A 24844-nucleotide genomic window follows, 5' to 3' on the forward strand; every position below is an offset into this window, starting at 1 on the left:
CATAGAGTGCTGCTCATTGGCTTCCTCTTTTTCATTGTAGATCTGACAAACATGCATTAAAAACAACCACAACTCAGATTCAATATTATTTTGCTTCCACCAAAGACATTAGCCCGTTATATTTTATTTTCGCATCACACAAATTCTTGGTATGGGCAGAATAAAGCCAGATCAGTTGCCCAAATATTGCAGGGATGGTCTCTAGCCCAGTTACAGTTAAACTCCTTGACTCCCTTGAAACCTCTTGAGTCAAGTTTCTTCAGTCTGCTTTGGTCTCAGAACTGCTTTCCAGGCTCACATTAGCATGTCCTGTTAAGCTTGTTTATAGAACACAACTTCTTCTTCTTTTTTTTTTCCAAGGCAGGGTTTCTCTGTGTATCCCTTGGCTGTCCTGGACTGGCTTTGTAGACCAGGCTGGCCTCCACAGCAACAGCCAACTCTCTGCTACCAGCTTATGCATCACTTTACTGCTGTTGTAATAAAACACCATGAGCAAGGTAACATATAAGAGAGGTTATTCTGGTGCTCAGTTCTGAAGGGTTAGAGTTCATAATGGCAGGACAGAGGCAGCATGTAGGTATGGTAGATGGAGCGGGATGCTGAGCTCATCTCTTGAACCACAAACAGAAAAAAGCAAATTGAAACTGGAAATGGATCAAGTTTTTAAACTTTAATCTTTTTTTTCCTGATTTTTCGAGGCAGGGTCTCTCTGTTTAGCCTTGAGTTCCCTGGACTCGCTTTGTAGACCAGGCTGGCCTCGAACTCACAGGGATCCACCTGCCCCTGCGTCCCGAGTGCTGGGATTAAAGGCATGTGCCACCACCCCCAGCTCAAGTCTTCTTTGAAAATATATATTTTATTAATGTATTCATATTACATCTCAATTGTTATTCCATCCTTTGTATCCTCCCACTCCTCCCTCCCTCCCATTTTCCCCTTACTCCCCTCCCCTATGACTGTGACTGAGAGGGACCTCCTCCCCCTGTATATGCTCATAGGGTATCAAGTCTCTTCTTGGTAGCCTGCTATCCTTCCTCTGAGTGCCACCAGGCTTCCCCATCCAGGGGACGTGGTCAAATATGGGGCACCAGAGTTCATGTGAAAGTCATACCCCACTCTCCACTCAACTGTGGAGAATTTTCTTTCCATTGCTTAGATCTGGGTAGGGGTTCAAAGTTTACTGCATGTATTGACCTTGGCTGGTGTCATATTTGAGCAGGACCCCTGGGCCCAGATCTGCCTGTCATAATGTTCTTCTTGTAGGTTTCTAGGACCCTCTGGATCCTTCTATTTCCCCATTCTCCCTTGCTTCTCTCACCTAGAGTCCCAACAGGAAGTCTTCCCCTCTGTCCCACTTTCTTGGTAAGTGAAGACTTTCATGGGACATGTCCCTTGGGCTAGTGTCCAGATATAAGTGAGTATATACCATTTGACCTTTTCTGCTTCTGGGTTAACTCACTCATTATGATCATTTCTAGTTCAATCCATTTGTCCACAAATTTCAGGAATTCCTTGCTTTTAATAGCTGAGTGGTATTCCGTAGTGTAAGTGTACCACCGTTTCTTTATCCACCCTTCTACTGACCATCTCTAGTCTTTAAACTTTCAAAGCCCATTTCCAGTTGTTGGGAGCCAGACCTACCCAAGGTTTTCTCAGAGGCCCCGATGAAAGGAAAAAGGGCAGTATTATTAATTCTGTGTCTTTGTCCAGTAGCTGACTTGGTTGGCAAGGCTGGTCTGGGGCTGGAGCCAGTATCTTTAAAGAGTCAAAGTTGTGGTTTCTGGACACTTGATTTTCATTCCTGGGCTGTGATGATCACAACTAAGGCATCTCTGTCTGTGCTATTCTGTGTTCTCTATGACAACGTTGTCCGATTTAGCTATCCACTGACATTGACCCAACATCCCCCTACAAATAGCACATATGATGCTGTACTTCTTAAACTTGCTTTGCCTAAGCCATCAGCTTTTGCAGGACCTCTTGGTCCCAGTCCTAATCATTGCTTTTTGCCGTCTTTATTTCTTGTTATCTTTATTCCTCAACCCCCAGTCCTCCCATTAGGTGCCTTACCATTGGGGACCCTTATTCCCCAATGGGTTATGGTCATCCAGTGACATACTTCCTCCAAGGCTACACACCTCCTCAAGTTCTCCAAACAGTGCCACCACCTGGGGATAAGTGGTCAAGTTCTTGAGACTATGGAGGTCATATTAAAACTATCATACTCTCCCTTCTTTCTAATCTCTCTCCAACTTGATTACCTACCCGCGACAAGCCACTTTTCCACACTGATGTCTCTTTCTTGCCCCACCATGCACTTTTGATGGATTCTCAGGAAGGGGAGCTCATTGTCTTCAGTTGTGAAGCCCACCAGGGAGTGCAGGCTTCAGTGCACAGTTCCAAAGCAACAGTCGTACAGATAGTGATTCTCAGGCCAACTAACAGAAATAAACTATGTTCTAATGTGACTCAGATGCACGCAGCGAATGCCTACAGTTCAGCGAGGCTGAAGAATGCAATAGAAAGGACAGGAGTAGCCTAGCAACTTTGCAATAATTCTTTGTGCTTGAGTATAACTGGGGCATCTGCAGAACTCAAGCAGAGGCTCCACATGCACTCTCCATTTTTCTCTTGGATACTGTCTGTTTTTTAAATTTTATTTTATTAATTCACTCATATTATATCTCAGTGCTTATCCCATCCCTTGTATCCCCCCATTCCTCTCTCCCTCCCTCCCATTTTCTCCTTACTTCCCTCCCCTTTGACTGTGACTGAGGGGGGCTTCCTCCCCCTTTATATGCTTATAGGGTATCAAGTCTCTTCTTAGTTGGATACTGTCTTAATCACTGTTATTGCTGTGAAGAGACCCATTTAATTGAGGCAACTCTTATAAGAGAAAAGCATTTAACTAAGGGATTACTTACACTTTCAGAGGTTTAATCCATTATTATCACAGTGGGGCCACATATGGTGCTAGACCAGTTGCTGAGAGCTAAAATCCTGACCTGCAGGTGAAGAGAATGAGTGACCGGGTCTGGCATGGGCTTTTGAAACCTCACACCTCACATCTTAACGCCAGCCCCCACACCCCAGCGATACACTTTCTTCAACAAGGCCACCTTGTTGAAATCCTTCTAATCCAGGCAAAGATTTCCACTCCTTTATGACTGAGCACTCAAATATATAAATCTATGTGGGCTGTTCTTAGGCAAGCCACCACAGATATGCACACTGATATTTGGAGGAAGATGTGAGTCCAGGTATGTGATGCTGATTTGACTGGTTGACATGGTGTCAGATCTGGAAACACAATCCTCTCCAGATCATTCTCCCACAAAGAGCAGAAGCCTTAATGTGTTTGTCAGCCTCAAGTCCAAATAATGCTCTACCCTGGTTAGAAAGATAGATTAAAAAGTCACCATCTACCCATGAGGTCTTCAGGAAACATTCTAAGACCCATGATCCAAATCAATATCATCTGATTTCTATAGCCTCAGGGATGTCACCCCCCCAATAACCACCATTTAAGATATCCAGGCTCTAGTTTGAGCAGACACCTCTGGGCCCTGATCCACCCATCACGATGTTCTTCTTGCAGGTTTCTGAGATCCTCTGGATCCTTCTACTTCCCCATCTCCTATATTTGTCTTACATAGAGTCCCAGTGGGATGTCCTCACATCTGTCCCAATCTCCTTTGGGACACAGGCCGCAAGTCATGTAGCTCATCTTTACCAGCAGAAGGCAGCGCCTGCTCCTTGATGTGTGTGGGGAGGAGAGTGTAAATGAGTTCAGAGCATCTCAGCTGAGGATGTAGCTCAGCTACAGCACCTGTTTAGCATGCAAGACTTTCATGGGACATGCCTTTTGGGCTAGTGTCCAATTATAAGTGAATATATACCACGGGAGTCTTTCTGCTTCTGGGTTAACTCACTCAGTATGATCGTTTCTAATTCTCTCCATTTATCCATAAATTTCTGGATTTCTTTGTTTTTTATAGGTGAGTAGTATTCCATAGTGTAAATGTACCACAATTTCTTTATCCATTCTTCCACTGAGGGGCATTTAGGCTGTTTCCAGGTTCTAGCTATTATGAGTAAGGCTGCTATGAACATGGTTGTTGCATTAACCAAGGACAATACAATTAGTAAACACTGAACCTCTACTCTGATTAGCTAATGGACAGGACATTCTCCACAGTTACGTGGAGAGCAGAGACTAACTCTGATATGAACTCTGGTGCCTCATATTTAACGACCTCCCCTTGCTGGGGAGCCCTGGTGGCACTCAGAGAAAGAATAGGTGGGCTACCAAGATGAGACTTGATAGCCTGTGACCATAAAGTGGGAGAGGAGATCCCCCTTGATCATGGACCTAGGGGAGGGGAATAGGGTGGGGGTGGGAGGGATGGAGGAACAGGTGGATACAAGTGATGGGAGAACAATTGAGTTGTAATCCAAATAAATAAATTAATTAAAAAACCCCACTAAACTGAAAGCCATAATATATACACAGAGGACGTGGTACAGATCCATGTAGACCCTGTGCTTACTGCTTGAGTCTCTGTGGATTCCTATGAGCCTTGCTTAGTCGACTCAGAGGGCCTTGTTCTTAGGGGACATATTTTAATAAACAATTTTCTTAGACATTCTAAAAATTAAAATAGATATCCAGGCTCACAGCCGAGCGTGGTGGTGCACGCCTTAAATCCCAGCACTTGGGAGGCAGAGGAAGGTGAATTGCTGTGAGTTCGAGGCCAGCGTGGTCTACATAGCGAGTCCAGGACAGCCAAGGCTGCACAGAGAAACCCTGTTTCAAAAAAAAAAAACAACCAAAAATCAAAAAACAAAAAAACAAAAACAAAATATCCAGGCTCAGGGACTTCTTGTGGTCTTGTACAAACAGCATTGGAGACTTGTACTCACCGGTGTACCCAAAGAACCCAAACACACCTTGTGCAGAGTGCCTTCCAGGGGAGTAACACCAGCACTTAGAGAGCCCCGAGTGGTAAAAGGAGTCTTCAATTAGGGGCACTGATGGACACAGAGGATGGCAGACCCGAGCTAGCAGAGTCTACCAGGTACGCGCTCAGTAACTGCGGTACATGAAGGGTGAACCATGGATGCAGCAACGTGGGACAAGAGTGATGGATCAGCACAGATGCAAGTTTCTGGGGGAGTTGCTTTGTTTTTTTTTTTTTTTAAATCAGGGACTATGTTGCTATAGCTGTGGCTCAACATCTGACCTATCTCAGAAGAAGGCAGGTCAGGCCACAAGTCATGCAGCTCATCTTTACCAGCAGAGGGCAGCACCTGCTTCCTGATGCCTGTAGGGAGGACAGCGTAAATGAGTCCAGGGCACTGAGTGTAGGCTTGTTGGTTCAAGAGGAACATCTCAGCTGAGAACGTAGCTCAGGTAGAGCACCTGTTTAGCATGCAAGAGGCTCTGGGTTCAAACAGAGGAAATACTCCATCACTTATTCTCAGGCCAGGGAATCCAGATACCATGACATAGTAGGGATGATTGGAATACGTAGAAGAGGTTGGTATGTTGCTGGGCCTCATAGATTGCGGTACTACCCCCTTTGCAATGGTTTTAGTATAAAGTTTGAGATATCCTGTTCACTGTGCATTTCCTGTTATGCTCAATGTATAAAAATGATGCACATAGGGAAATAAGAAGTTATAGATATACGTTGTGGAAATTATTGATGTTGATACAAAGAAAAATGCCGCTGCTGTCTTTTGATCAGTAGAATTTCTGAACCCAGGAGCCAAAGTGGAGAATACTAGGTGGCCTCTGAGGATCATGTGACACAAAGGAAAGATGTATTTCCTGGGATTTCCCTCATATATGATGCTGAGGTAGAGAATCTTCCTAGAGTGGATTTTTTTTTTTGGTTTGGCTAGTGAACACAATAAACAAATATTCTAAATCACCTGGATCAAATGGTGCAAGTTTGTAATCCTAGCACTAAGGAGGCAAGTGGTAGGAGGATTGACAAAAGTTAGAGGACAGCCTGGTATCTCTTCAAGAGGGACCCAAGTTTAGCTTTTAGCAGATATGTCAGACTTACTACCACTACCTGGAAGTCTAGCTCCATGGCTTCTGACATGCACTAAAACTCACATGTGCATATCTCCCCACCCTTCCCACACATGTCTGTGTGCACCTGCATGTGCATGCGCACGTGCACACAAATACACACACATAAATAATAAAAATAAATATTTAAAAGTACTAAGCAAGCTGGGCAGTGGTGGTGCATGCTTTTAATCCCAGCACTTGGGAGGCAGAGGCAGGCGGATCGCTGTGAGTTTGAGGCCAGCCTGGTCTACAAAGCGAGTCCAGAACAGCCAAGGCTACACAGAGAAACCCTGTCTCCAAAACAAAACAAAACAAAAGCAAAAGTACTAAACAAACCAGATGTGGTGGCGCACGCCTTTAATGCCGGCACTTGGGAGGTAGAGGCAGGCAGATCTTTGTGAGTTTGAGGACAGCCTGGCCAACAAAGAAAGTCCAGGACAGCCAAGGACTACAAGAGAAACCCTGTCTCGAAAAACCAACCAACCTGTGGCGCCCCGGTGGCACACAGAGGAAGGGGATGCAAGCTATCTGGATGAGACCTGATAGGTTGTGGTCCTATAGTGGGGGAAATGATCCCTTTTGGTGTGAGATCTAGGGGAGGGGAAATACGGCAGAAGAGGGAGGGAGGATGGGCACGGAAAGACAGAAGTGAGGGGATAGAAATCAGGATGTAATCTGAATAAATTATAATAAATTTAAAAAATGAATAAAAGAAGTATCTTCTAATTAAAAAAGAAAAAGAAAAGAAAAACCAACAACCAACCAACCAACAAACAACAAAACCCAAAACAAAACAAAACAAAAGCAAAAACCCAAAAAAAGGCACTCAACAAAAAACTAAGACATAGACAATATCTCAAATGAAAACTGAAGCATAAACTTAACACAATTACAAAAAGAACAAAGTAAGCCTCTATTTAACATCACCCATTTTTAGTGTGTTTATGCACTGGTGTCTCTGAATGCACAACCACACGAGAAGGCCGGGTATTCTGTTCTATCCTTCTCCACATTACTCCCATGAAACTCGGTTTCTTACTGGACTTGGAACAAGGCTGGGAGCCCCAACAATTTCTCCATCTCCGTCCTAGACAGAGCTAGATTTCCTGGCTTGTGTGGCCATGCCTGGCTTCTTATATGAACTCTGGGGATTCAAACTCAGATCTCCATGCTTGTGCAGCAATCGCTCTTAACACTGAGCCATGTACTCAGCACCCACTCTCCTCCCAGATCTGCGCCATGGTGTGGGAAATCAGTCCCTTTTCATTCAGGGATTTTTTTTCTCTCTCTCTTCTTCTCCCTCTGATCATGATGGTCTACAGATTTCACACATATTATAATCTATAAATTCTCAGAGTATGGGGGGGGGGACACATGCATTATGCAACAGCGTGTGCTTCTAATGTTCCACACATGTGTTGTACCCTGGGTTGGGAACAGTGATGGCTGAGCTTCTGAAAGTCTTAGATACCGTAATGCCATGGGTAGTCACAAATTGCTCCAAATGAGGAAGTTCAGAGATGACATGCTAGTGTTCTAACTGGCAGGGGAAATGTGTGCCATACAAATATTATGGAGGCATCAGTCCTGATCCTACCATGAGGAATTCTGTCCCCAAAAACCACAAACAGAAAGAAGATTAAAAATAGCCCTTGCGGTTGTTTCCAGAGAGAGATGGAAATGGTGATGTTGCTAAGGAAAGAGGTGGTTCCACCCACAAGGCTGTTCTCCAGAGGAAACCACACCCAGAATTGTGAGAACGGCTGTTTCCTTTTTCTAGTTTTTCTGTGTTCTCTTCTGGGCCCGTTCCCACAATGAAGCCCCATGTGAGCTGCAGTCTCCTGGAAGCAACGGAGAGCAGCAGACATGAATTAATCCTGGAGAAACCAAGAGGGTCCCCAGACTGAACAGTGAGATCTGCATGGGGCGGATCTAGGACTGAGGCTCTGATTTCCTTGCAAGGATCCACCTCAAAGCAGGGCTCAGCCAGGGTGCTTGGTCCTCAGAGGTATGAAGATGACCAACTCATGTGAGGGGACCTCCAGGGCTCACAAGTACCAAGCATATAAAAAGAGAAGTCCAGACTGCTGGTGCAAATAGACTTCACTTGAGGCTGGGAACAAAGCTGAGTTCCTCTATTGAACAGCACCATTGAGGGTTATATGCTGTTATTATGAAACCCGTGGTGATTTATCAGAGCATAGTGACTCTCCTGCTGCTGATGGCACATATGATGTAGGATCTCCAGTCCCAACTCTAATCTTAGGAAATGGGTGCTCTCACTCAAAACGCATCACTATGGGACAGTGTGGAAGCTGTGAGTCAATTAACACGTTCTCTCTGTCTCTCCTAGGAGACCCCTACAGCAAACCTAGATTGTCAATCCGAACAGCCCTGTTGTGAACTCTGGATCCTTCAATGTATCTCATGGAAGAGATATAATGGGTTTATTCTGACCAAGGAAGAAGAACCCAAGTTCTCCAGAACCCTGGACTCACAGTGTATTTTCACTGGGCATTTGCAAGCCATGTTTTCTGTGGGCACTATAACATCTTGCAACAGGGGGACAGTCAGATGCTGTGGTTGCTACAAAAGAAATCCACAGAAGTGGTCCATGCCCAGTGACCCCTTGGAGATAAGCATATCAGGTGAGGCGGCCCCACCTAGGATGACTCAATCATTTGTTGTGATCCTAAACTATATCCCATGAGCTTTGTTGTCAAGGGAACGGGTAGCTAAGTGCGGTTTCTGCCTCTTCTGAAGTCACACTTCCAGAGTGTGAAGGGCAGTAACACTTCCAAAGCATGATGGGTGGTGAGCATGAGGAGGAATCAGCTCAACCCATGTCCGGACCCACTGGACAATCAACTGGGACCCCTGGACCCCTAGGGAGACAAGAGACGTGAAGAACGGACGGCAAGTCAAGGAGTCTGATCAAGCTGACCACATTTTATTTGTTCACAGACAATTATATACCACTAAAGCAGGAGGCTGAGTGGGGTGATCCGGGTGGGCGGTTTTTGCAAGCTATCAGGAAGTCAGGAAGTTTGGCAGGGCGAGAGCCCCTGTGGTTCTGGGACTGGGTGGAATTGTTAAGCAACTAGAAGCACAAGATGTTATCGATAGACTTCATTTCACTCATCCTCTGAAGGCCTCTGTAATTCCGGGAATACTGAGAATGGCTGGAGAGTACCTTGAGGGAGGTGAAGAGGTTGCAAGGCAGCCTTCTGGAATGTACCCTGAGGCAAGGAGGGAAAGAGGTCACAAGGCAGCCTGCCCCAGGTCCACTCAATGTATTATGCCAAGGTCCAAGATGCTTGCTGGCTATGGTCTTGGCTCCTCACAAACCCTCGGGCCATAGTCCCTCCAGACCTGTCTAGGAATCACCAAGTTAGTTTTTTTGGGGGAGACTTATATTTAAATGATGAAACACATAAAAGAAAAGAAAACCTTAACTCTCTACATTATTTTATTCCATATTTATGTAGGCTATTTCTTTTTTTTTGGTATTAAAAGGTTTTTTTTTAAATTAATTTATTCATATTACATCTCAGTTGTTAGCCCATCCCATGTCTCCTCCCATTCCTCCCTTCCTCCCACTTTCCCCCTACTCCCCTCCCCTCCCCTAAGTCTGTGTCTGAGGGGGACCTCCTCCCCCTGAATATGCTCATATGGTATCAAGTCTCTCCTTGGTGACCTATTATGTTTCTTCTGAGTGCCACCAGGCATCTCCATCCAAGGGACATGTTCAAATATGGGGCACCAGAGTTTGTGTGAAAGTTAGATCTCCTTCTCCACTCAACACTGGAGAATGTCCTGTCCATCGGCTAGTCTGGGTAGGGGTTCAAGTTTTACTGCCTATTTTTTCCTTGGCTGTTGCCACAGTTTGTGGAGGGCCCCAGGGCCCAGACTCGCCTGTAGTTTTCCAGGACCCGCTGGATCCTTCTATTTCCTCTTTCTCCCAGGCTTCTCACACCTAAAGTTTCAATAGGATGTCCTCCCCTCTTACCCACTATTCTGGTAGGTACAGTTTTTCATGGGGACGTACACCTTGGACTAGTGTCTCGATATAAGTGAGTATATACCATTTAGCTCTTTTTGCTTCTGTGTGAACTCACTCATTATGACAATTTCTAGTTCAATCCATTTGTCCACAAATTTTGGAAATTCCTTGTTTTTAATAGCTGAGTAGTATTCCATAGTGTAAATGTACCACAGTTTCTTTGTCCATTCTTCTATTGAGCGACACGTAGGTTGTTTCCAAGTTCTGGCTATTATGAATAAGGCATGAACATGGTTGAGCATATGTCCCTGTTGTGTGGTAGTGCATCCTCTGGGTATATTCCAAGGAGTGGAATAGCTGGGTCTTGAGGAAGCCCTATTCCCATTTTTCTGAGAAAGCACCAGATAGCTTTCCAAAGGGGTTGTACTAGTTTGCATTCCCACCAGCAATGCAGGAGTGTTCCTCTTTCTCCACACCCTCGCCAGCATGAGGTGTCAGTTGAGTTATTGATCTTAGCCATTCTGATGGGTGTAAGATGGAATCTCAGTGTCATTTTGATTTGCATTTCTCTGATGACTAAGGAGGTCGAGCATTTCTTTAAGTGTTTCTCAGCCATTTGATATTCCTCTGTTGAGAATTCTCTGTTTAGGTCAGCGGTAGGCTATTTCTTTTCCAATAGCTTTTAATTTAATTTTTATTTTTTTGGTTCACTGAGAAAAGTCATCAGTAAGGTAAAAATTCTACTTCTTCAAAAATTATTTATTGGTGTATGTCCGTTATAGATAGTGATACGTTTTAGAAAGATGCTTTCATACAGGGATATTGTGTAGTTTTACCCTATTCACACCACGACCCTTCCCTTTTCTCTCATCCCTCTGTTACCGTACATTCGCTCAGTCTACTCACATCTACTTTCATGTACGTGAACACACACTCACACAAGTGTGTACGATTTCATTTTATTTTATGTGTATTGGAGTTTGCTTGCATGTATGTCTGTAAACTACTTACATGTAATACCATTGGAGGCTAGAAGAGGGCATCAAATATTCTAGGGCTGCCGTTACAAATGGTTGTAAGCTGCTGTGTGGGAACCAAATCTGGGTCCTATGGAAAAACGCAGTTTTCTTAGGTGCCGAGCCACCTGCATAATCATGTACATAGTTTTTAATGTAATTTTTTTGAGAATTTCATAGATGTATCCTGTGTTTACATCATTTACACCCCTTTATGTTTCTGTGTTTTCCAACTCCTCCTATATCCCTGTCAAATTCAAGGCCTTTTCTTTTTTAATCATTATCACTTCACACAAATGTGCGCACGCGCACGCGCGCGCGCGCGCGTGTGTGTTGTAAGGATATCTACAAGTCCTTGTGAGGATATTTTAATTAATAAGATGCTGAACAAATGGTGAAACACCATGGAAATAGCTGTTATACATGAAAGGGACAAAGTCTCATATTCCTGTGTCCTGACTCCAGGAGCCCCTGAAAATTACCCATCAGCCCTGGGCTTTGGGGCCTCAGCTAGTAACTCAAGGGAGATTATGTCCATCCCTCTATATCCCAAACTGAGCAGAGAGCAAAGGAGGCTTCCTTCATTCTGAAGTGGGCCAACATTTTTTTTTATCACAAGTTCATCACTTGTGATGAGACTAATATTCTGAAGAAATAAGGATCACTGGAGCTATAGGATTCATTAAGAACACCAGAGGCAGCTCTGCCAAAGCAGGGAAAGAATCTTCAAGAAGTAGTGTGATGGGACTAACATGCAAGGAAGGAAAGAAATAACAGGAATCCCATGTGAGAGGCTCAGGTCTCTTAAGTACGTCATGCATTCTACCTCTTTTCCTTGTGTTTTTTTTCCAGGAACATCTGAGACTATCAACTCATCAGAAGCCAAGACAGGTGAGCAATGGGAGGTCTTTATTAAGGGCTGGACCCAGAGAGTCAAGTCGTCCTTATCCAGTGGAATCAGACGCTATGGGAGGACACTCACTCATGTAGGAGTGACATTTGTCTGCCCTGACCTGTTCATCCACAGGCTCACAGCCCCAGGATCATACAGTGAAGAACGTCATCCAGGTTGTTTGTGGTTGGCTTGGTCTTCCTGGTTTTCAGGATTCTGCAGCTAAAGGCTTGGCACAGTCAGAGTCAGATCTGACACACATCTGGGAAACAAACAGAAGAGAAAGCAGTGCAGATGGGTGGCAGATTTGGGAAATATGTCTGAAGATTCCAAGTATTTCTGTAAGAAAATCTGAGGCTTATTTGGGAAACTGTTTTCAATATTGTTAATGGAAAGAGTGTGTTTTGTGTTCAGGGAGAGGTCTTGGTGTTGGGGTAGAGTGCTCCCGCACCAGATTAGGACTTTCTCTGCACCTTGCTGTGAGCCTTTGCTGACTGATGCTTCCTCTCTTCTTACCACATACCGAGGAAGATCCCGCTTTAAAGCCTGGTGGGGTCCTTACCTTCATCTATCTTCCACTTTCTCTTACGTAATGTGACAATTTTCTTCATTTTAAATTGCCACATTGCCCATTGCATTTTGAGATTTTCGTCCTTTCTACCAAGAACAAGACATTTGGCTCAATAACAGTAGCTATGAGCAAAATTCAGATTTCAAAATAAAAATAATTGACCAAAAATCAGGTCCCGAAACTGTCTCTGGGACCCTCAAACTCCAATTCTCACCACGTTCTTATTGTGTAGTTTCTCCTAAAATGTAAAGACTTGACAGCCATCAACACAGTGATGTCTGAAGGAGTTCTCTGATGGGAGAACGGTTGACATGGCTTTGTAGTATCACTTTCTAAAAGAGCTCTGATGTGTGACACTTGCTGATTGCTGTATATAATATAATCTCTTCGTGGCTAACTTCACAAGATATATGTAAACCTATTTGTAAGAAGTCTGGAAATGATACATGGTATTGATATACTTTCAATCAAATTTAACAATCATTTTAACAGAAAAAACAATTGACATGTAAATAAATCAACCTTGACTCTCTTTGATATAATCATTTATTTGGGAACTGGTTTAGAGCGTTGGATGCTCCTGCAGATGACTTTGGTTCAGTTGCTGGCAGCCACATGGTGGTTCACAACTCCAGTTCCAGAGAATCTGACATCACACACACACACACACACACACACACACACACAGACAGACAGACAGACACACACACACACATACACACACACACACACACACACAGACACACGCACACATACACACACACCACAACCCAAACCACACCCACCCAAATAAAATGGGAAAATATAACCACTTCTTAATTCTACAAAGTTAACAGTTATGAACTTCTACATAGACAATCATGCACAAAGTCATTCTGAATATGCGAACCTTCATTTACTGGTCTTTATTAGCTGGGACTTCAAGAACAAGGTTGAAAGTGGATGAAGAGAGTAGACATTGCTGTCTTCCTCCTACATTAAAGTGAAATGTCTCATTTCTCACCATTAAAAAAGGATACAGGTGATGGGATAACAATGGAGTTGTCATCTGAATAAAAAGATGTTTCTGATCCTGCCATGATTTCATGAGAGTCTGAAAGCCTTAGACTTTGATCCTGTTGAAGAAATAGGCATCTCATGGTTCACAGCCATCAATGCTAATAGACACTGTGAATCACAGAGCTCTGGACAAGCGCTGTCAATGCAAAGGCACTTCACACAGAACCTACACAGCTGAGACTGTGGTCTTCCTTACCCCACTATATGGAAAGAACATGTTTCCATGAAACCCAGTGCTGTGGTGGGGGGAACACTGTTTTTGTCTTGGAAAGAAAATAAAATCGTCTTAACTTTACCAACATCAGTAATGCAGAGATTGCTATTTGAGGCCATGAAAGGAGGAATAGGGAGCACGTGGAGTGAACCAAGAAACAAAGGGCTAGTTGCATGGAACAGAAATAACTGGGCTGCTGGGAAGTCCCAGGCTCTCCCCTTAGCCCTAAGTCAGTCAGCTCCATGCAGGGACCAGAGAAGAGGAAGTTGCTATAACCTCTGGCCTCTCTGCGTGGTTCTCATGGTGACTTGGTGGGGGAACACCACTTGTTCATGAGATCTCATCAGGGGAAAGGATTACTTATCTCCTTTTTCACACATTAGTTTCTGGGTCTCAGAAACGTCTAAAGTATTGACATGAAGCAAGAAAATATGACTTTACCCATCAAAACACTGTTGTGTATTAAGATGTGGATGACCTTTAAATTGTGCTCAATGAAAGAGTGGGGCACACAGTGTCACTTATTGGGTAAGTACTGTCCTGTGACACATTCAGAACAGACAGATACAGAGGCATTAAGTAGGATCTGAGAACTGTGTGCAATATAAGTAAATGGAGAATTTGCATGTGCTTCTCTTTGGGGTTGTGACATGTCCAGAAGAGAGAAGGACAACTTCCCTGAACATAGACCTCCCCAAGTATTCAGTATTCTCACATTCTGTAAGTCTTCGTGATCATTTGCATTTCCTCCAAGGCTACACTATTGCTTCTCATATCCCGTTGTAGAGATAGGGGTTCAGATTGGAGAGGTCAGTGAGTCATTACCAGCACTTGTATCTTTTTTCCCATTTTTATTAATTTATTCATATTACATCTCAGTTGTTAGCCCATCCCTTGTATCCTCCCATTCCTCCCTCCCTCCCACTTCCACTCTACTACCCTCCCCTATGTCTGTGACCGAGGGGGACCTCCTCCCCCTCCACCACTTGTACCTTGTATCTTGTTTTCTTTTTTGAGAAATGTACAGTACAAAATCAAAGCCTCCACATCAGCGGACTGAATGACCTGAACATTAACAGTGAAATAAAGGACATCATCATAGTAGCCCAAGGGAGGAAGAAGGGAGGCTGTTACCTTAGCATTGGTAAATGTTACTCCCATATTTTAAGGGAAAGTATTGAATATCCTACAGTGAGCATTAGTGGCTGGGCAGTTAGACAGAATCTGTAGTGTTAGCTGAGGAGCTGTGGTCTGGAGAAAAGAGTAACTGAGGGAAGAGAAAAAGTGAGAAGATTTAGACTCAAAGGGTTAAAAAAGGAAAGTTTCTCCTTTAAAAGAGAGTCAGAGGAAAAAAAATAACTTATTGGTTGCTCAGTGCAGAGTGGTTAGCCATGGACTAATGGACAAACAAAACAAAAACAGAGGTGTGTGTGTGTGTGTGTGTGTGTGTGTGTGTGTGTGTGTGTGTATGTGTGTGTGTGTGTGTGTGTGTGTGTGTGTGTGTGTGTGTAAAACAATAATGACCAAAAAAATAGGGAGATATTCAAAGGAGGGTAACTGAGATGGAACGGAGGGAAAAGAGGAAGAAGAAAGTGATATGATTCTATTTATATTAAAGGTATATTTTAATTAAAATAAAGAAGAGTTGGGTTCCATTTAATGGCCAGAAAAAGATGCAAATTACCAGCAAGTAAAAAATCACAGCCTGTCTAGGACTTAGGTGAGCTCCTCAGCAAGGCAGCTAGGGCTTGTGAATACGTTCTTACACTTTCGGTCACGCCAGGAAGAAAGTGGACCTCACAGCTTCCACAACCATTCCACTTTCATTATTTTGTAATAATTGCAAACAGCCTTACTCTGCGTTATTTCTACCCTTTGGTCATTGGCACAGTCAAGGCTCAGTGTGACTCAAAATGTTCTGTTATTACTGTCACATCAAGGTCTTTCTGTCTTCTTCTCCTGTCCCCACTCCTTTCATAGCATTTTAGGAAAAACTTTTCTGGTCCTCTTGATTCATAATGTTAAATCCTTCCAGAGGGCTCGGTTTTCCTGCAATATTTCACAACATTTCATTTTGACGTTCAAAGTCAGTTGAGCTTTCACACATCAAACCGAGTTTACGCCCACAACACAAGCTCTTCCCGGTTCATCTTCTCTTCCTGCTGGACATGCCTTCATTTACTAATACTTTCATGTCTTCCACTGCTGTATCCCAGAGCTCATGGAAGAAAGGAAAACATATTTCTTTTTTAAAAAATTTATTTTTGGGTAGGGGTTTAGAGTGGAGAGTGGGATATTACTTTCTCACATACTCTGGTGCCTCAACTTTGACCATGTCCCCTGGAGGGGGAGACCTGATGGCACTCAGAGGAAGGACAGCAGGTTACCAAGAAGAGACTTGATACCCTATGAGCATATACAGGGAGAGGAAATCCCCCTCAGGAACAGTCATAGGGGAGGGGAATAAGGGGGAAATGGGAGGGAGGGAAGAATGGGAGGATACAAGGGATGGGATAACCATTGAGATGTAACAAGAATAAATTAATAAAGGAAAAAAATACTTAAAAAAATGAAAAAATTATTTTTAATTTGTTCATTTTACATCCCAATTGTAGCCCCCTCCCTCATCTCCTCCCAGTCCCACCCTCTCTCCATCACACCCTCTCCCTCCCTTCCCTAGTCCTCAGAAAGAGGAGCCCTCCTCCCCTAACATCTGACCTCAGTCTACCAAGTCTCATTTGTATGACCTGTATCCTCTTCCTTTGTGGCCTGGCAAGGCTGCCCTGCTAGGCAGAAAGTGATCATGTAATGGGCACAAGAGTCTATGTCAAAGGTAGTCCCTACTCCCCATATTGTGGGACCCACAAGGAGACTGTGCTGTCTATATACTATATCTGAGCAGAGGGTCCAGGTCCACAAACATGGTCCTTGGTTGGTGCATCAATATCTGTACTGTAGGGTGGTTTTCCTGTATTATGTGGCTAATATCCACTTATGAGTGAGTATATACCATGCATATCTTCCTGGATCTAGGTTTCCTCACTCAGGATGATCTTTTCTAGTTCCATCCATTTGCCTCCAAATTTCAAGATTTCCTTGCTTTTAATAGCTGAGTAGTATTCTATTCCATAAATTTACCACAGTTTCTTTATTCATTCTTTGGTTGAGGGACATCTAGGTTGTTTCCAGATTCTGGCTATTATGAATAAAGCTGCGATGAACATAGTTGAACAAATGTCCTTGTTGTATGGTGGAGCATCTTTCAGGGATATGATTGGGAGTGGTATGGCTTGGTCTTGAGGTAGAATTATTCCGAATTTTCTGAGAAAGTGCCAGATTGATTTCCAAAGTGGTTGTACAAGTTTGCACTTCCACCAGAAATGGAGAGTGTTCCCCTTTCTGTAAATCCTCACCAGCATGTATTGTCACTTGAGTTTTTGATCTTAGCTGTTCTGTCAGGTATAAGATGGAATCTCAGAGTCATTTTGATTTGCATTTTCCTGATAACTAGGGATGTTGAGCATTTTTTAAAGCAGTTCCTGATCATTCAATATTCCTTTATTGAAAGTTCTCTGCTTAGTTCTGTACCCCATTTTTAAAAATTAAATTATTTGGCTTGACAGTGTTTAATTTCTTTTTTTTAAATGTTAAAATATTTTTAAAAGTTTTTTAATTAATTTATTCTTGTTACATCTCAAGGGTTATCCCATCCCTTGTATCCTCCCATTCTTCCCTCCCTCCCATTTCTCCCTTATTCCCCACCCCTATGACTGTTCCTGAGGGGGACCTCCTCTCCCTGTAAATGCTCATAGGGTATCAAGTCTCTTCTTGGTAACCTGCTGTCCTTCCTCTGAGTGCCACCAGATCTCCCCATCCAGGGGATATGGTCAAATATGAGGCATCAGAGTACATGAGAAAGTCATATCCAACTCTCCACTCTACTGTGGAGAATGTTCTGCCCATTTGCTAGATCTGGGTAGAGGTTTAAAGTTTACCACCTGTATTGTCCTTGGCTGGTGCGTTAGTTTGAGCGGGACCCCTGGGCCCAAATCTGCCTATAGTAATGTTTTACTTGTAGGTTTCTAGGACCCTCTGGATCCTTCCTCTTTGCTATTCTCCCATGCTTCTCTCATCTAGAGTCCCAGTAGGATGTCTTCCCCTCTGTCCCAATTTCCTGGTAAGTGAAGGCTTTCATGGGAGAAGCCCCTTGGACTAGTATGCAGATATAAGTGAGTATATACAATTTGAGTTATTTTAATACAATTTTAGGGTCATGGAAAGTTTTAGAAATGAATACAATGAGTCCCTATATATACTTTGCCTCTCTTACACACACACACACACACACACACACACACACACACCACACATTATAGAATAATTATCAAAATTAGATAACTAATGTGACATGAGACCCAGTTCAGATGTCACTATTTATCCCCATGTATCCTGGCTAAAGCAGAAGAGTACCAAGGGCCATGTGTCACACAGTGTGTCCTGTCTTAGCTTCCTCTGCCTTTAAAGATACTGATAATTTAAAAAAATGCAGGTCAATACTTTGTTGTTCTTTAGATGGCTTTCACTTTGAGTCTCTCTGAACTTTCTCATAATTAGGTATACACTTTACATTTGGGGGTGGGCACAACGTGGAATGGATGCCATGCCCTTTGCACTGCATTATCTCAGGGTAGAAAAGGGTTGCTCTTCTGTCTGGCTTTGATAAAACTACTTTCTCCACTGTGGTCTCTGTTCTTCCTTTGTAACCAATAGAGACTTGCAGGGAGAGTCACTGAGATGCCAGTGGCAACATCTAGCACTTGCTGCTTTTGTCTTGCATGAATTACTCTTGTATACATAGGTAATTGTTACAGTGAAAATTGGTAACTTTTCTAATTCACTTTGTCTAAGTGTACTAATTGGGTTTTTTTGTTTTTACATAAATAAGGTATTTCCCTTCTTCTCCATGAATTGATTAAAATGAATTTATTTTTATTTTATCAGTAACTTGTAACCCACCAAATCATTGTTTAATCCTCACCCTCAGATCATGACTTCTGTGTCTTCCTAAAGTGTCCCCAACCTATTTTTGCACTTTCTCAACTGTGACACAATAAGATGATCTGATCCATTTTGTCCTTTCACAGTTCTGCACCAAGAATCACCCATCTCTTCTGTAGTGTAGATTTAGTATATAGTTGTTAAATATGTCCCTTGTTTTTGAAGATGTGTTTGTTTTGAAAATATGAGGAAAAAGAAGAGTCAAAGATGGCTCCAAGGCTTGAGTTAATGGAAGAATAGAACAATTGTGAACTATTATGGAGAAACTACAGGTTTCTCCTTAGTAATTTTCCTTACTAGGTTGAGATGCCTCCTAGAGCCTCTAGTTAGCCGGGCAGATGGCTATGTGGATAGCTGAATATGTAGTTCTGCAGAGAATCTTGTGCTAGGGTAATGCCAGCCAGCCATGCATTAAAATCAAGAAGGCTTTAAACTGTCAAGAGAATGGTGGGAGGTAATGAAAAGAAAATAACAAAGCTTCAACTTCTGGGGAATTACAGCATAAGAGGAAAGAGTGAAGAGCAGAGAGGGAGAGAGAGAGAGAGAGAGAGAGAGAGAGAGAGAGAGAGAGAGAGAGAGAGAGAGAGAGAAGCTGGAGAGCCAGGGCCACTGAGGGAACTGAGGAACAGACAAGCTTTCAAGGAATAGGCTGTGATTACCTATGTTAAATACTTCTTCTAAGCCGAGTCAGATAAGAATTGAAAATTAATCATTCAATAGGGTGGTTATTTTGCCTGGAGTGAGCTTCAGAGAAAATGAGACACTAGGAATTAAACAGAACATGCCCAGATTTAAACAAACAAACAAAAAAGTAAGGGGTTTGCTGTGAGACAGTAGTTGCCTTTGGAGAGTGGAGGACACAGGAAGGGCCTCGTGCTTTGTTTCTCAAGATGTGGAATGGCTGAGGGCTTGTGCAGCGTCTGGTTGGCGAGAGGAAACAGTGATGATGAACAGCAGATGGGGTGCTAGAGAGGGTCTGTGGCATCTTCCAGGTTCTAGACACTACCCATGTCTCTTGATTCCTGGTTGTCTTCCATAGTTTTTAGAACCAGCAATTCTCATTAGACAACTCTCTGTTGCTTCTCTAACGCCACTTGGAGTCTTCTTGCATCTCAATGCACCCAGCCAAAGATCTCTGATTTTTTTTATTAATTTATTTAGATTACATCTCAGTTCTTGTCCCCTCACTTGTATCCTCCTCTTTCTCCATCCCTCTCTCCCTCTTTCACCCTATTCCCCTCCCCTAGGTCTGTGGAAGAAGGTTATCTCCTCCCCCACAATATGGCCACAGCCTATCAAGTCTCTTCCTGGTAGCCTGCTTATCCTTTCTCTGAGTGTCAGCAGGCTTCCCCACCAAGGGGAGGTGGTCAAATATGGAGCACCAGAGCTCATGTCTGAGTCAGTTCCTGCTCTGCATGCAACTGTGGAGAATGTCCTGACCATTGGCTAGATCTGAATATGGGTTCAGTTTTTACTGCATGTATTGTCCTTGGTTTGTGAAATAGGTTGAGCAGACCCCCCAGCTCCAGATCTGCCCATCATGATAATCTTCTTGTGGGTTTCTAGAACCATCTGGATCCTTCTATCTCCCCATTCTCCCATATTTCCCTCATCTAGAATCCGAATAGGAAATACCCGCATCTATCCCAATCTTCTAGTAACTGAAGAATTTCATGGGACATCTCTTTTGGGCTAGTGTCCAGTTGTAAGTGAGTATTTACCATGTGAGTCTTTCTGGGTCTGGTTTAACTCACTCAGGACGATCATTTCTAGTTCCATCCATTTGTCTGTAAATTTCAGGATCTCCTTGTTTTTAATAGTTGCTGAGTAGTATTCCATAGTGTAAATGTACCACAGTTTCTTTATCCATTCTTTGACTGAGGGACATTTAGGTTGTTTCCAGGTTCTGGATATTACAAATAACGCTTCTGTGAACATGGTTGAGCATATGTCCTAGCTGCCCTGGTGAAGGATCTTCTGGGTATATTCCAAGGAGTGGGATAGCTGGGTCTTGAGGAAGCCCTATTCCCAGTTTTCTGAGAAAGCGCTAGATACATTTCCAAAGTAGTTGTACAAGTTTGCATTCCCACCAGCAATGAAGGAGTGTTCCCCTTTCTCCACATCCTCACCAGTATGTACTGTCATTTGAGTTTTTGATCTTAGCCATTCTGATGGGTGTAAGATGGAATCTCAGAGTTGTTTTGATTTACATTTCTCTGATGACTAAGGATGTTGAGCATTTATTTAAGTGTTTCTCAGCCATTCGATGGTCCTCTGTTTAATTCTGAGCCCCATTTCTTAATTGGGTTATTTGGTTTGATGTAATTTGCCAGGGACCAAACGGCCTGTGGCCGACCCCCACCCATTCAGCATCTGCAGCAAAGATTGTGCTTTGCCACTCATTAGGCTTGCAAGGCATCCGGCTTAGCCCTGAGAAGAGAGCGATCCGATCCTGAGATAACCACAGAGACATCCTGCTTTGCCCCACCTAGGAAAACCCCTCTCCCTGCAAATGTTCCCGGGGCTCAACCCCAGAAGATTTTGTACTTTTCCATTTACCCTCCTTGCTTACCCCCACCCTCCCTCCCTAAAGCAGGTTTTAAAAAGCTTGCCCTCACCTTCAAGAAACGGCTCTTGACAAGCTACTGTTCGCTTGAGCCCTGCGTCTCTCTCGCCCATGTCTTTATCCACAGGTTGCGACCCCCCTCGGCCCCCCAATAACTGACCAGCTGGACTGGTTATGTGGACTAGTTACGTGGACTAGTTAGTAATTAATTTCTTGAGCTCTTTATATATTTTGGATATTAGAAAATTGTCAGATGTAGAGTTGGTGAAGATCTTTCCCCAGTCTGCAGACTGTCGCTTTGTTTTGTTGACAGCATTTTCTGCTTTACAGAAGCTTCTCAGCCTCATGAGGTCCCATTTATTAATTGTTGAACTTAGAGCCTGGGCTGTTGGAGTTCTGTTCAGGAAGTTGTCTCCTGTGCCAATGTGTTCCAGGCTCTTCCCCACTTTTTCTTATAACCAATTTAATGTCTCTGGTTTATGTTGAGGTCTTTAATCCACTTAGACTTGAGTTTTGTGCATGGTGATACTCATGGGTCTAATTGCATCTTTTTACATGTAGACATCCAGTTATGCCAGCACCATTTGTTGAAGATGCTATCCTTTTTCCATTGAATAGATTTGGTTTCTTTGTCAAAAATCAAGTGTTCAAATGTGTGTGGGCTTATTTCTGGGTCTTCAATTCAATTCCATTTGTCAACCAGCCTGTTGCTGTGCCAGTACCATGCTGTGTAATTTCTTGAGTCCTTTATATGTTTAGGATATTAACCTTTTGTCAGATGTAGAGTTGATGAAAACCTTCTCCCAGTCTGTAGGCCATTGTTTCATTCTGTGGACGGTGTCCTTTGCTTTACATAAGATTTTAAGTTTCACGAGGCCCCACTTATTAATTGTTGATCTTAGAACCTTAGCTATTGTCATTTTGTTCGGGAAGTGAAAACACCTTTCTAACACCCTCATTGTGATAAGAAAAAAGACTCTTTTTCTCTTGACTTGCTCAACCATAACTGTGTCCATGCACTTAGGTTTATTATATTGGCCACACATGGAAACCCACACATCACTTAGACCTCTAATGTACCCAGTAATTTTGTTCAGACTACTACAAAAGCTTTATCAGTTTTCTATAATTGTAGTACTATTACCCACTCCCTCCCACAGGTATGTAGTGGTTATATTCTTAATATAGCAACATGTGCACATTTTCCTTTGATAATTTCCTTTACTCATTTATGGTAAGAACATACTACAGATTAAATTAATTGCAGAAGACACCCTGTAAAATGTTACCCCAGAAATTGTGTTGAGTTTCACTTAGAACAGCACATACTCTCCTTTGCTGAGTGTGCACTCCAAGTATCTCTTCCCCTTTGTTTAGGCCTGGGACACTCACTTTTTCTTTTTTCTCTTCTTTAAATAATTTATTCAGATTACATTTAGATTGTTGTCCCCTCACTTGTATCTTCCTGTTCCCCCCTCCCTCCCTCTTTCACTCTATTCCACATCCCTAGGCCTGTGACAGAAGGGGACCTCCTCCCCACCATATGATCATGGCCTATCAGGATCATCTAGGTAACCTGCTTCCCCTTCCTCCGAGTGCCACAGGTCTCCCCAGCAAGGGGAAGTGGTCAAATAGGGGGCATCAGAGTTCATGTCAGAGTCAGTCCCTGCTCTCCACACAACTGTAGAGAATTCACTATTTGTTGGCTAGACCTGAATAAGGGGTTTAGGTTTACCTCATGCATTGTCCTTGGTTGGTACAGTAGTTTGTGTATGCTCCCTGGGTCCAGATATGCCAGCCTTGATGATCTTCTTGTAGGGGGTCAGGATCCACTGGGTCCTTCTGTTTCCCCATTCTCACATACATCTCTCACCTGGAGTCCCAAAAGCAAGTCCCAGCATCTGTCCCAATCCCCGGTTGAGTAAAGACTCTCAGAGGACATCCATGTTGGGCTAGTGTCCATTATAAGTAAGTATATACCATGTGAGTCTTTCTGCATCTGGGTTAACTCACTCAAGATGATTGTTTCTAGTTCCATCCATTTGCCTGCAAATTTCAAATTTTCCTTGTTTTTAATAGCTGAGTAGTATTCCATAGTGTAAATGTACCATGGTTTTTTTTATCCATTCTTCAACTGAGAGACATCTAGGTTGATTCCGGTTTCTGGCTATTATGAATAAGGCTGTTATGAACATAGTTGAGCAAATGTCCTTGTCGTTTGGTGGAGCATCTTTCAAGTATATTCCCAGGAGTGGAATAGCTGGGTCTTTTTTGTGTGTGTGTTGCTTTAGGACTTTTTTTCTCCTTTATTAATTTATTCTTGTTACATCTCAATGGTTATCCCATCCCTTGTATCCTCCCATTCTTCCCTCCCTCCCATTTTCCCCTTATTCCTCTCCCCTATGACTGTTCCTGAGGAGGATTATCTAAGATATCCCTCTTCCCTATTTTCTGAGAAAACACCAGATTGATTTCCAAAGTGGTTATATAAGTTTGCACTCCCACCAGCAATAAAGTAGTGTTCCCCTTTCTCTACATCCGTGCCAGCATGTGCTGTCACTTGATTTGTTTTATATATTAAAAAAATATTTTATTAATTTTTTCATATTACATCTAAATTGTTATCCCATCCATTGCATCCTCCCATTCGTCCTTCCCTTCCATTTTCTCCTTACTTCCCTCCCAATGATTGCGACTGAGGGGGACCTCCTCCCCCTGTATATGCTCATAGGGGGTCAAGTCTCTTCTTGGTAGCCTGCTATCCTTCCTCTGAGTGCCACCAGGTCTCCCCATCTAGGGGACGTGGTCAAATATGGGGCACCAGAGTATGTGTGAAAGTCAATCCCCACTCTCTACTCAACTGTGGAGAATGTCCTGTCCATTGGCTAGATTTGAGGAGGGATTTGAAGTTTACTGCATGTATTGTCCTTGGATGGTGCCATAATTTGAGCAGGACCCCTGGGCCCAGATCCGCCCATAATAGTGTTCTACTTGTAGGTTTCTAAGACCCTCTGAATCCTTCTATTTCCCCATTCTCCCATGCTTCTCTCATCTAGAGTCCCAGTAGGAAGTCTTCCCCTCTGCTCACTTTCCTGGTAAGTGAAGACTTTCATGGGAAATGCCTCTTGGGCTAGTGTCCAGATATAAGTGAGTATATACCATTTGACTCCTGCGTCTGGGTTAACTCACTCATTATGAACATTTCTAGTTCAATCCATTTGTCCACAAATTTCAGGAATTCCTTGTTTTTAATAGCTGAGTAGTAGTCCATAGTGTAAATGTACCATGGTTTCTTTATCCATTCTTCTACTGATGGACACTTAGGCTGTTTCCATGTTCTGGCTATTATGAATAAGGCTGCTATGAACATAGTTGAACAA

General features: G+C 43.1%; 2 protein-coding genes across 2 annotated transcripts in view; both read left to right on the top strand.

Annotated features, from left to right (window-relative positions):
• The window catches only part of LOC311590897 (leukocyte immunoglobulin-like receptor subfamily A member 3), a gene marked incomplete at its 3' end in the record, with an annotated part of 108770 nt that overhangs the window by 45707 nt on the left and 38219 nt on the right, over window positions 1-24844 (top strand). The window lies entirely within an intron of this gene.
• On the top strand, window positions 8033-12504 carry LOC311591284 (leukocyte immunoglobulin-like receptor subfamily A member 5). The gene is made up of 4 exons (XM_084770753.1): window positions 8033-8093; window positions 8439-8733; window positions 11957-11995; window positions 12132-12504. The coding sequence occupies exons 2-4, from the start codon at window positions 8613-8615 to the stop codon at window positions 12383-12385; spliced, it is 414 nt and encodes a 137-aa protein (XP_084626879.1). The 5' UTR covers window positions 8033-8093; window positions 8439-8612; the 3' UTR covers window positions 12386-12504.

This window comes from Acomys minous (genome assembly GCF_964271855.1).
Source record: "Acomys minous genome assembly, chromosome: 20".
Lineage (NCBI taxonomy): Eukaryota > Metazoa > Chordata > Mammalia > Rodentia > Muridae > Acomys > Acomys minous.

Excerpts from the sequence above, each read along its gene's own strand:
- LOC311591284 (XM_084770753.1), top strand. The coding sequence starts at position 8,613 with ATGTTTTCTGTGGGCACTATAACATCTTGCAACAGGGGGACAGTCAGA. Across the intron at positions 8,734-11,956 it reads CTTGGAGATAAGCATATCAG|GAACATCTGAGACTATCAAC; the intron begins GTGAGGCGGCCC and ends TTTTTTTTCCAG. Across the intron at positions 11,996-12,131 it reads CTCATCAGAAGCCAAGACAG|GCTCACAGCCCCAGGATCAT; the intron begins GTGAGCAATGGG and ends GTTCATCCACAG.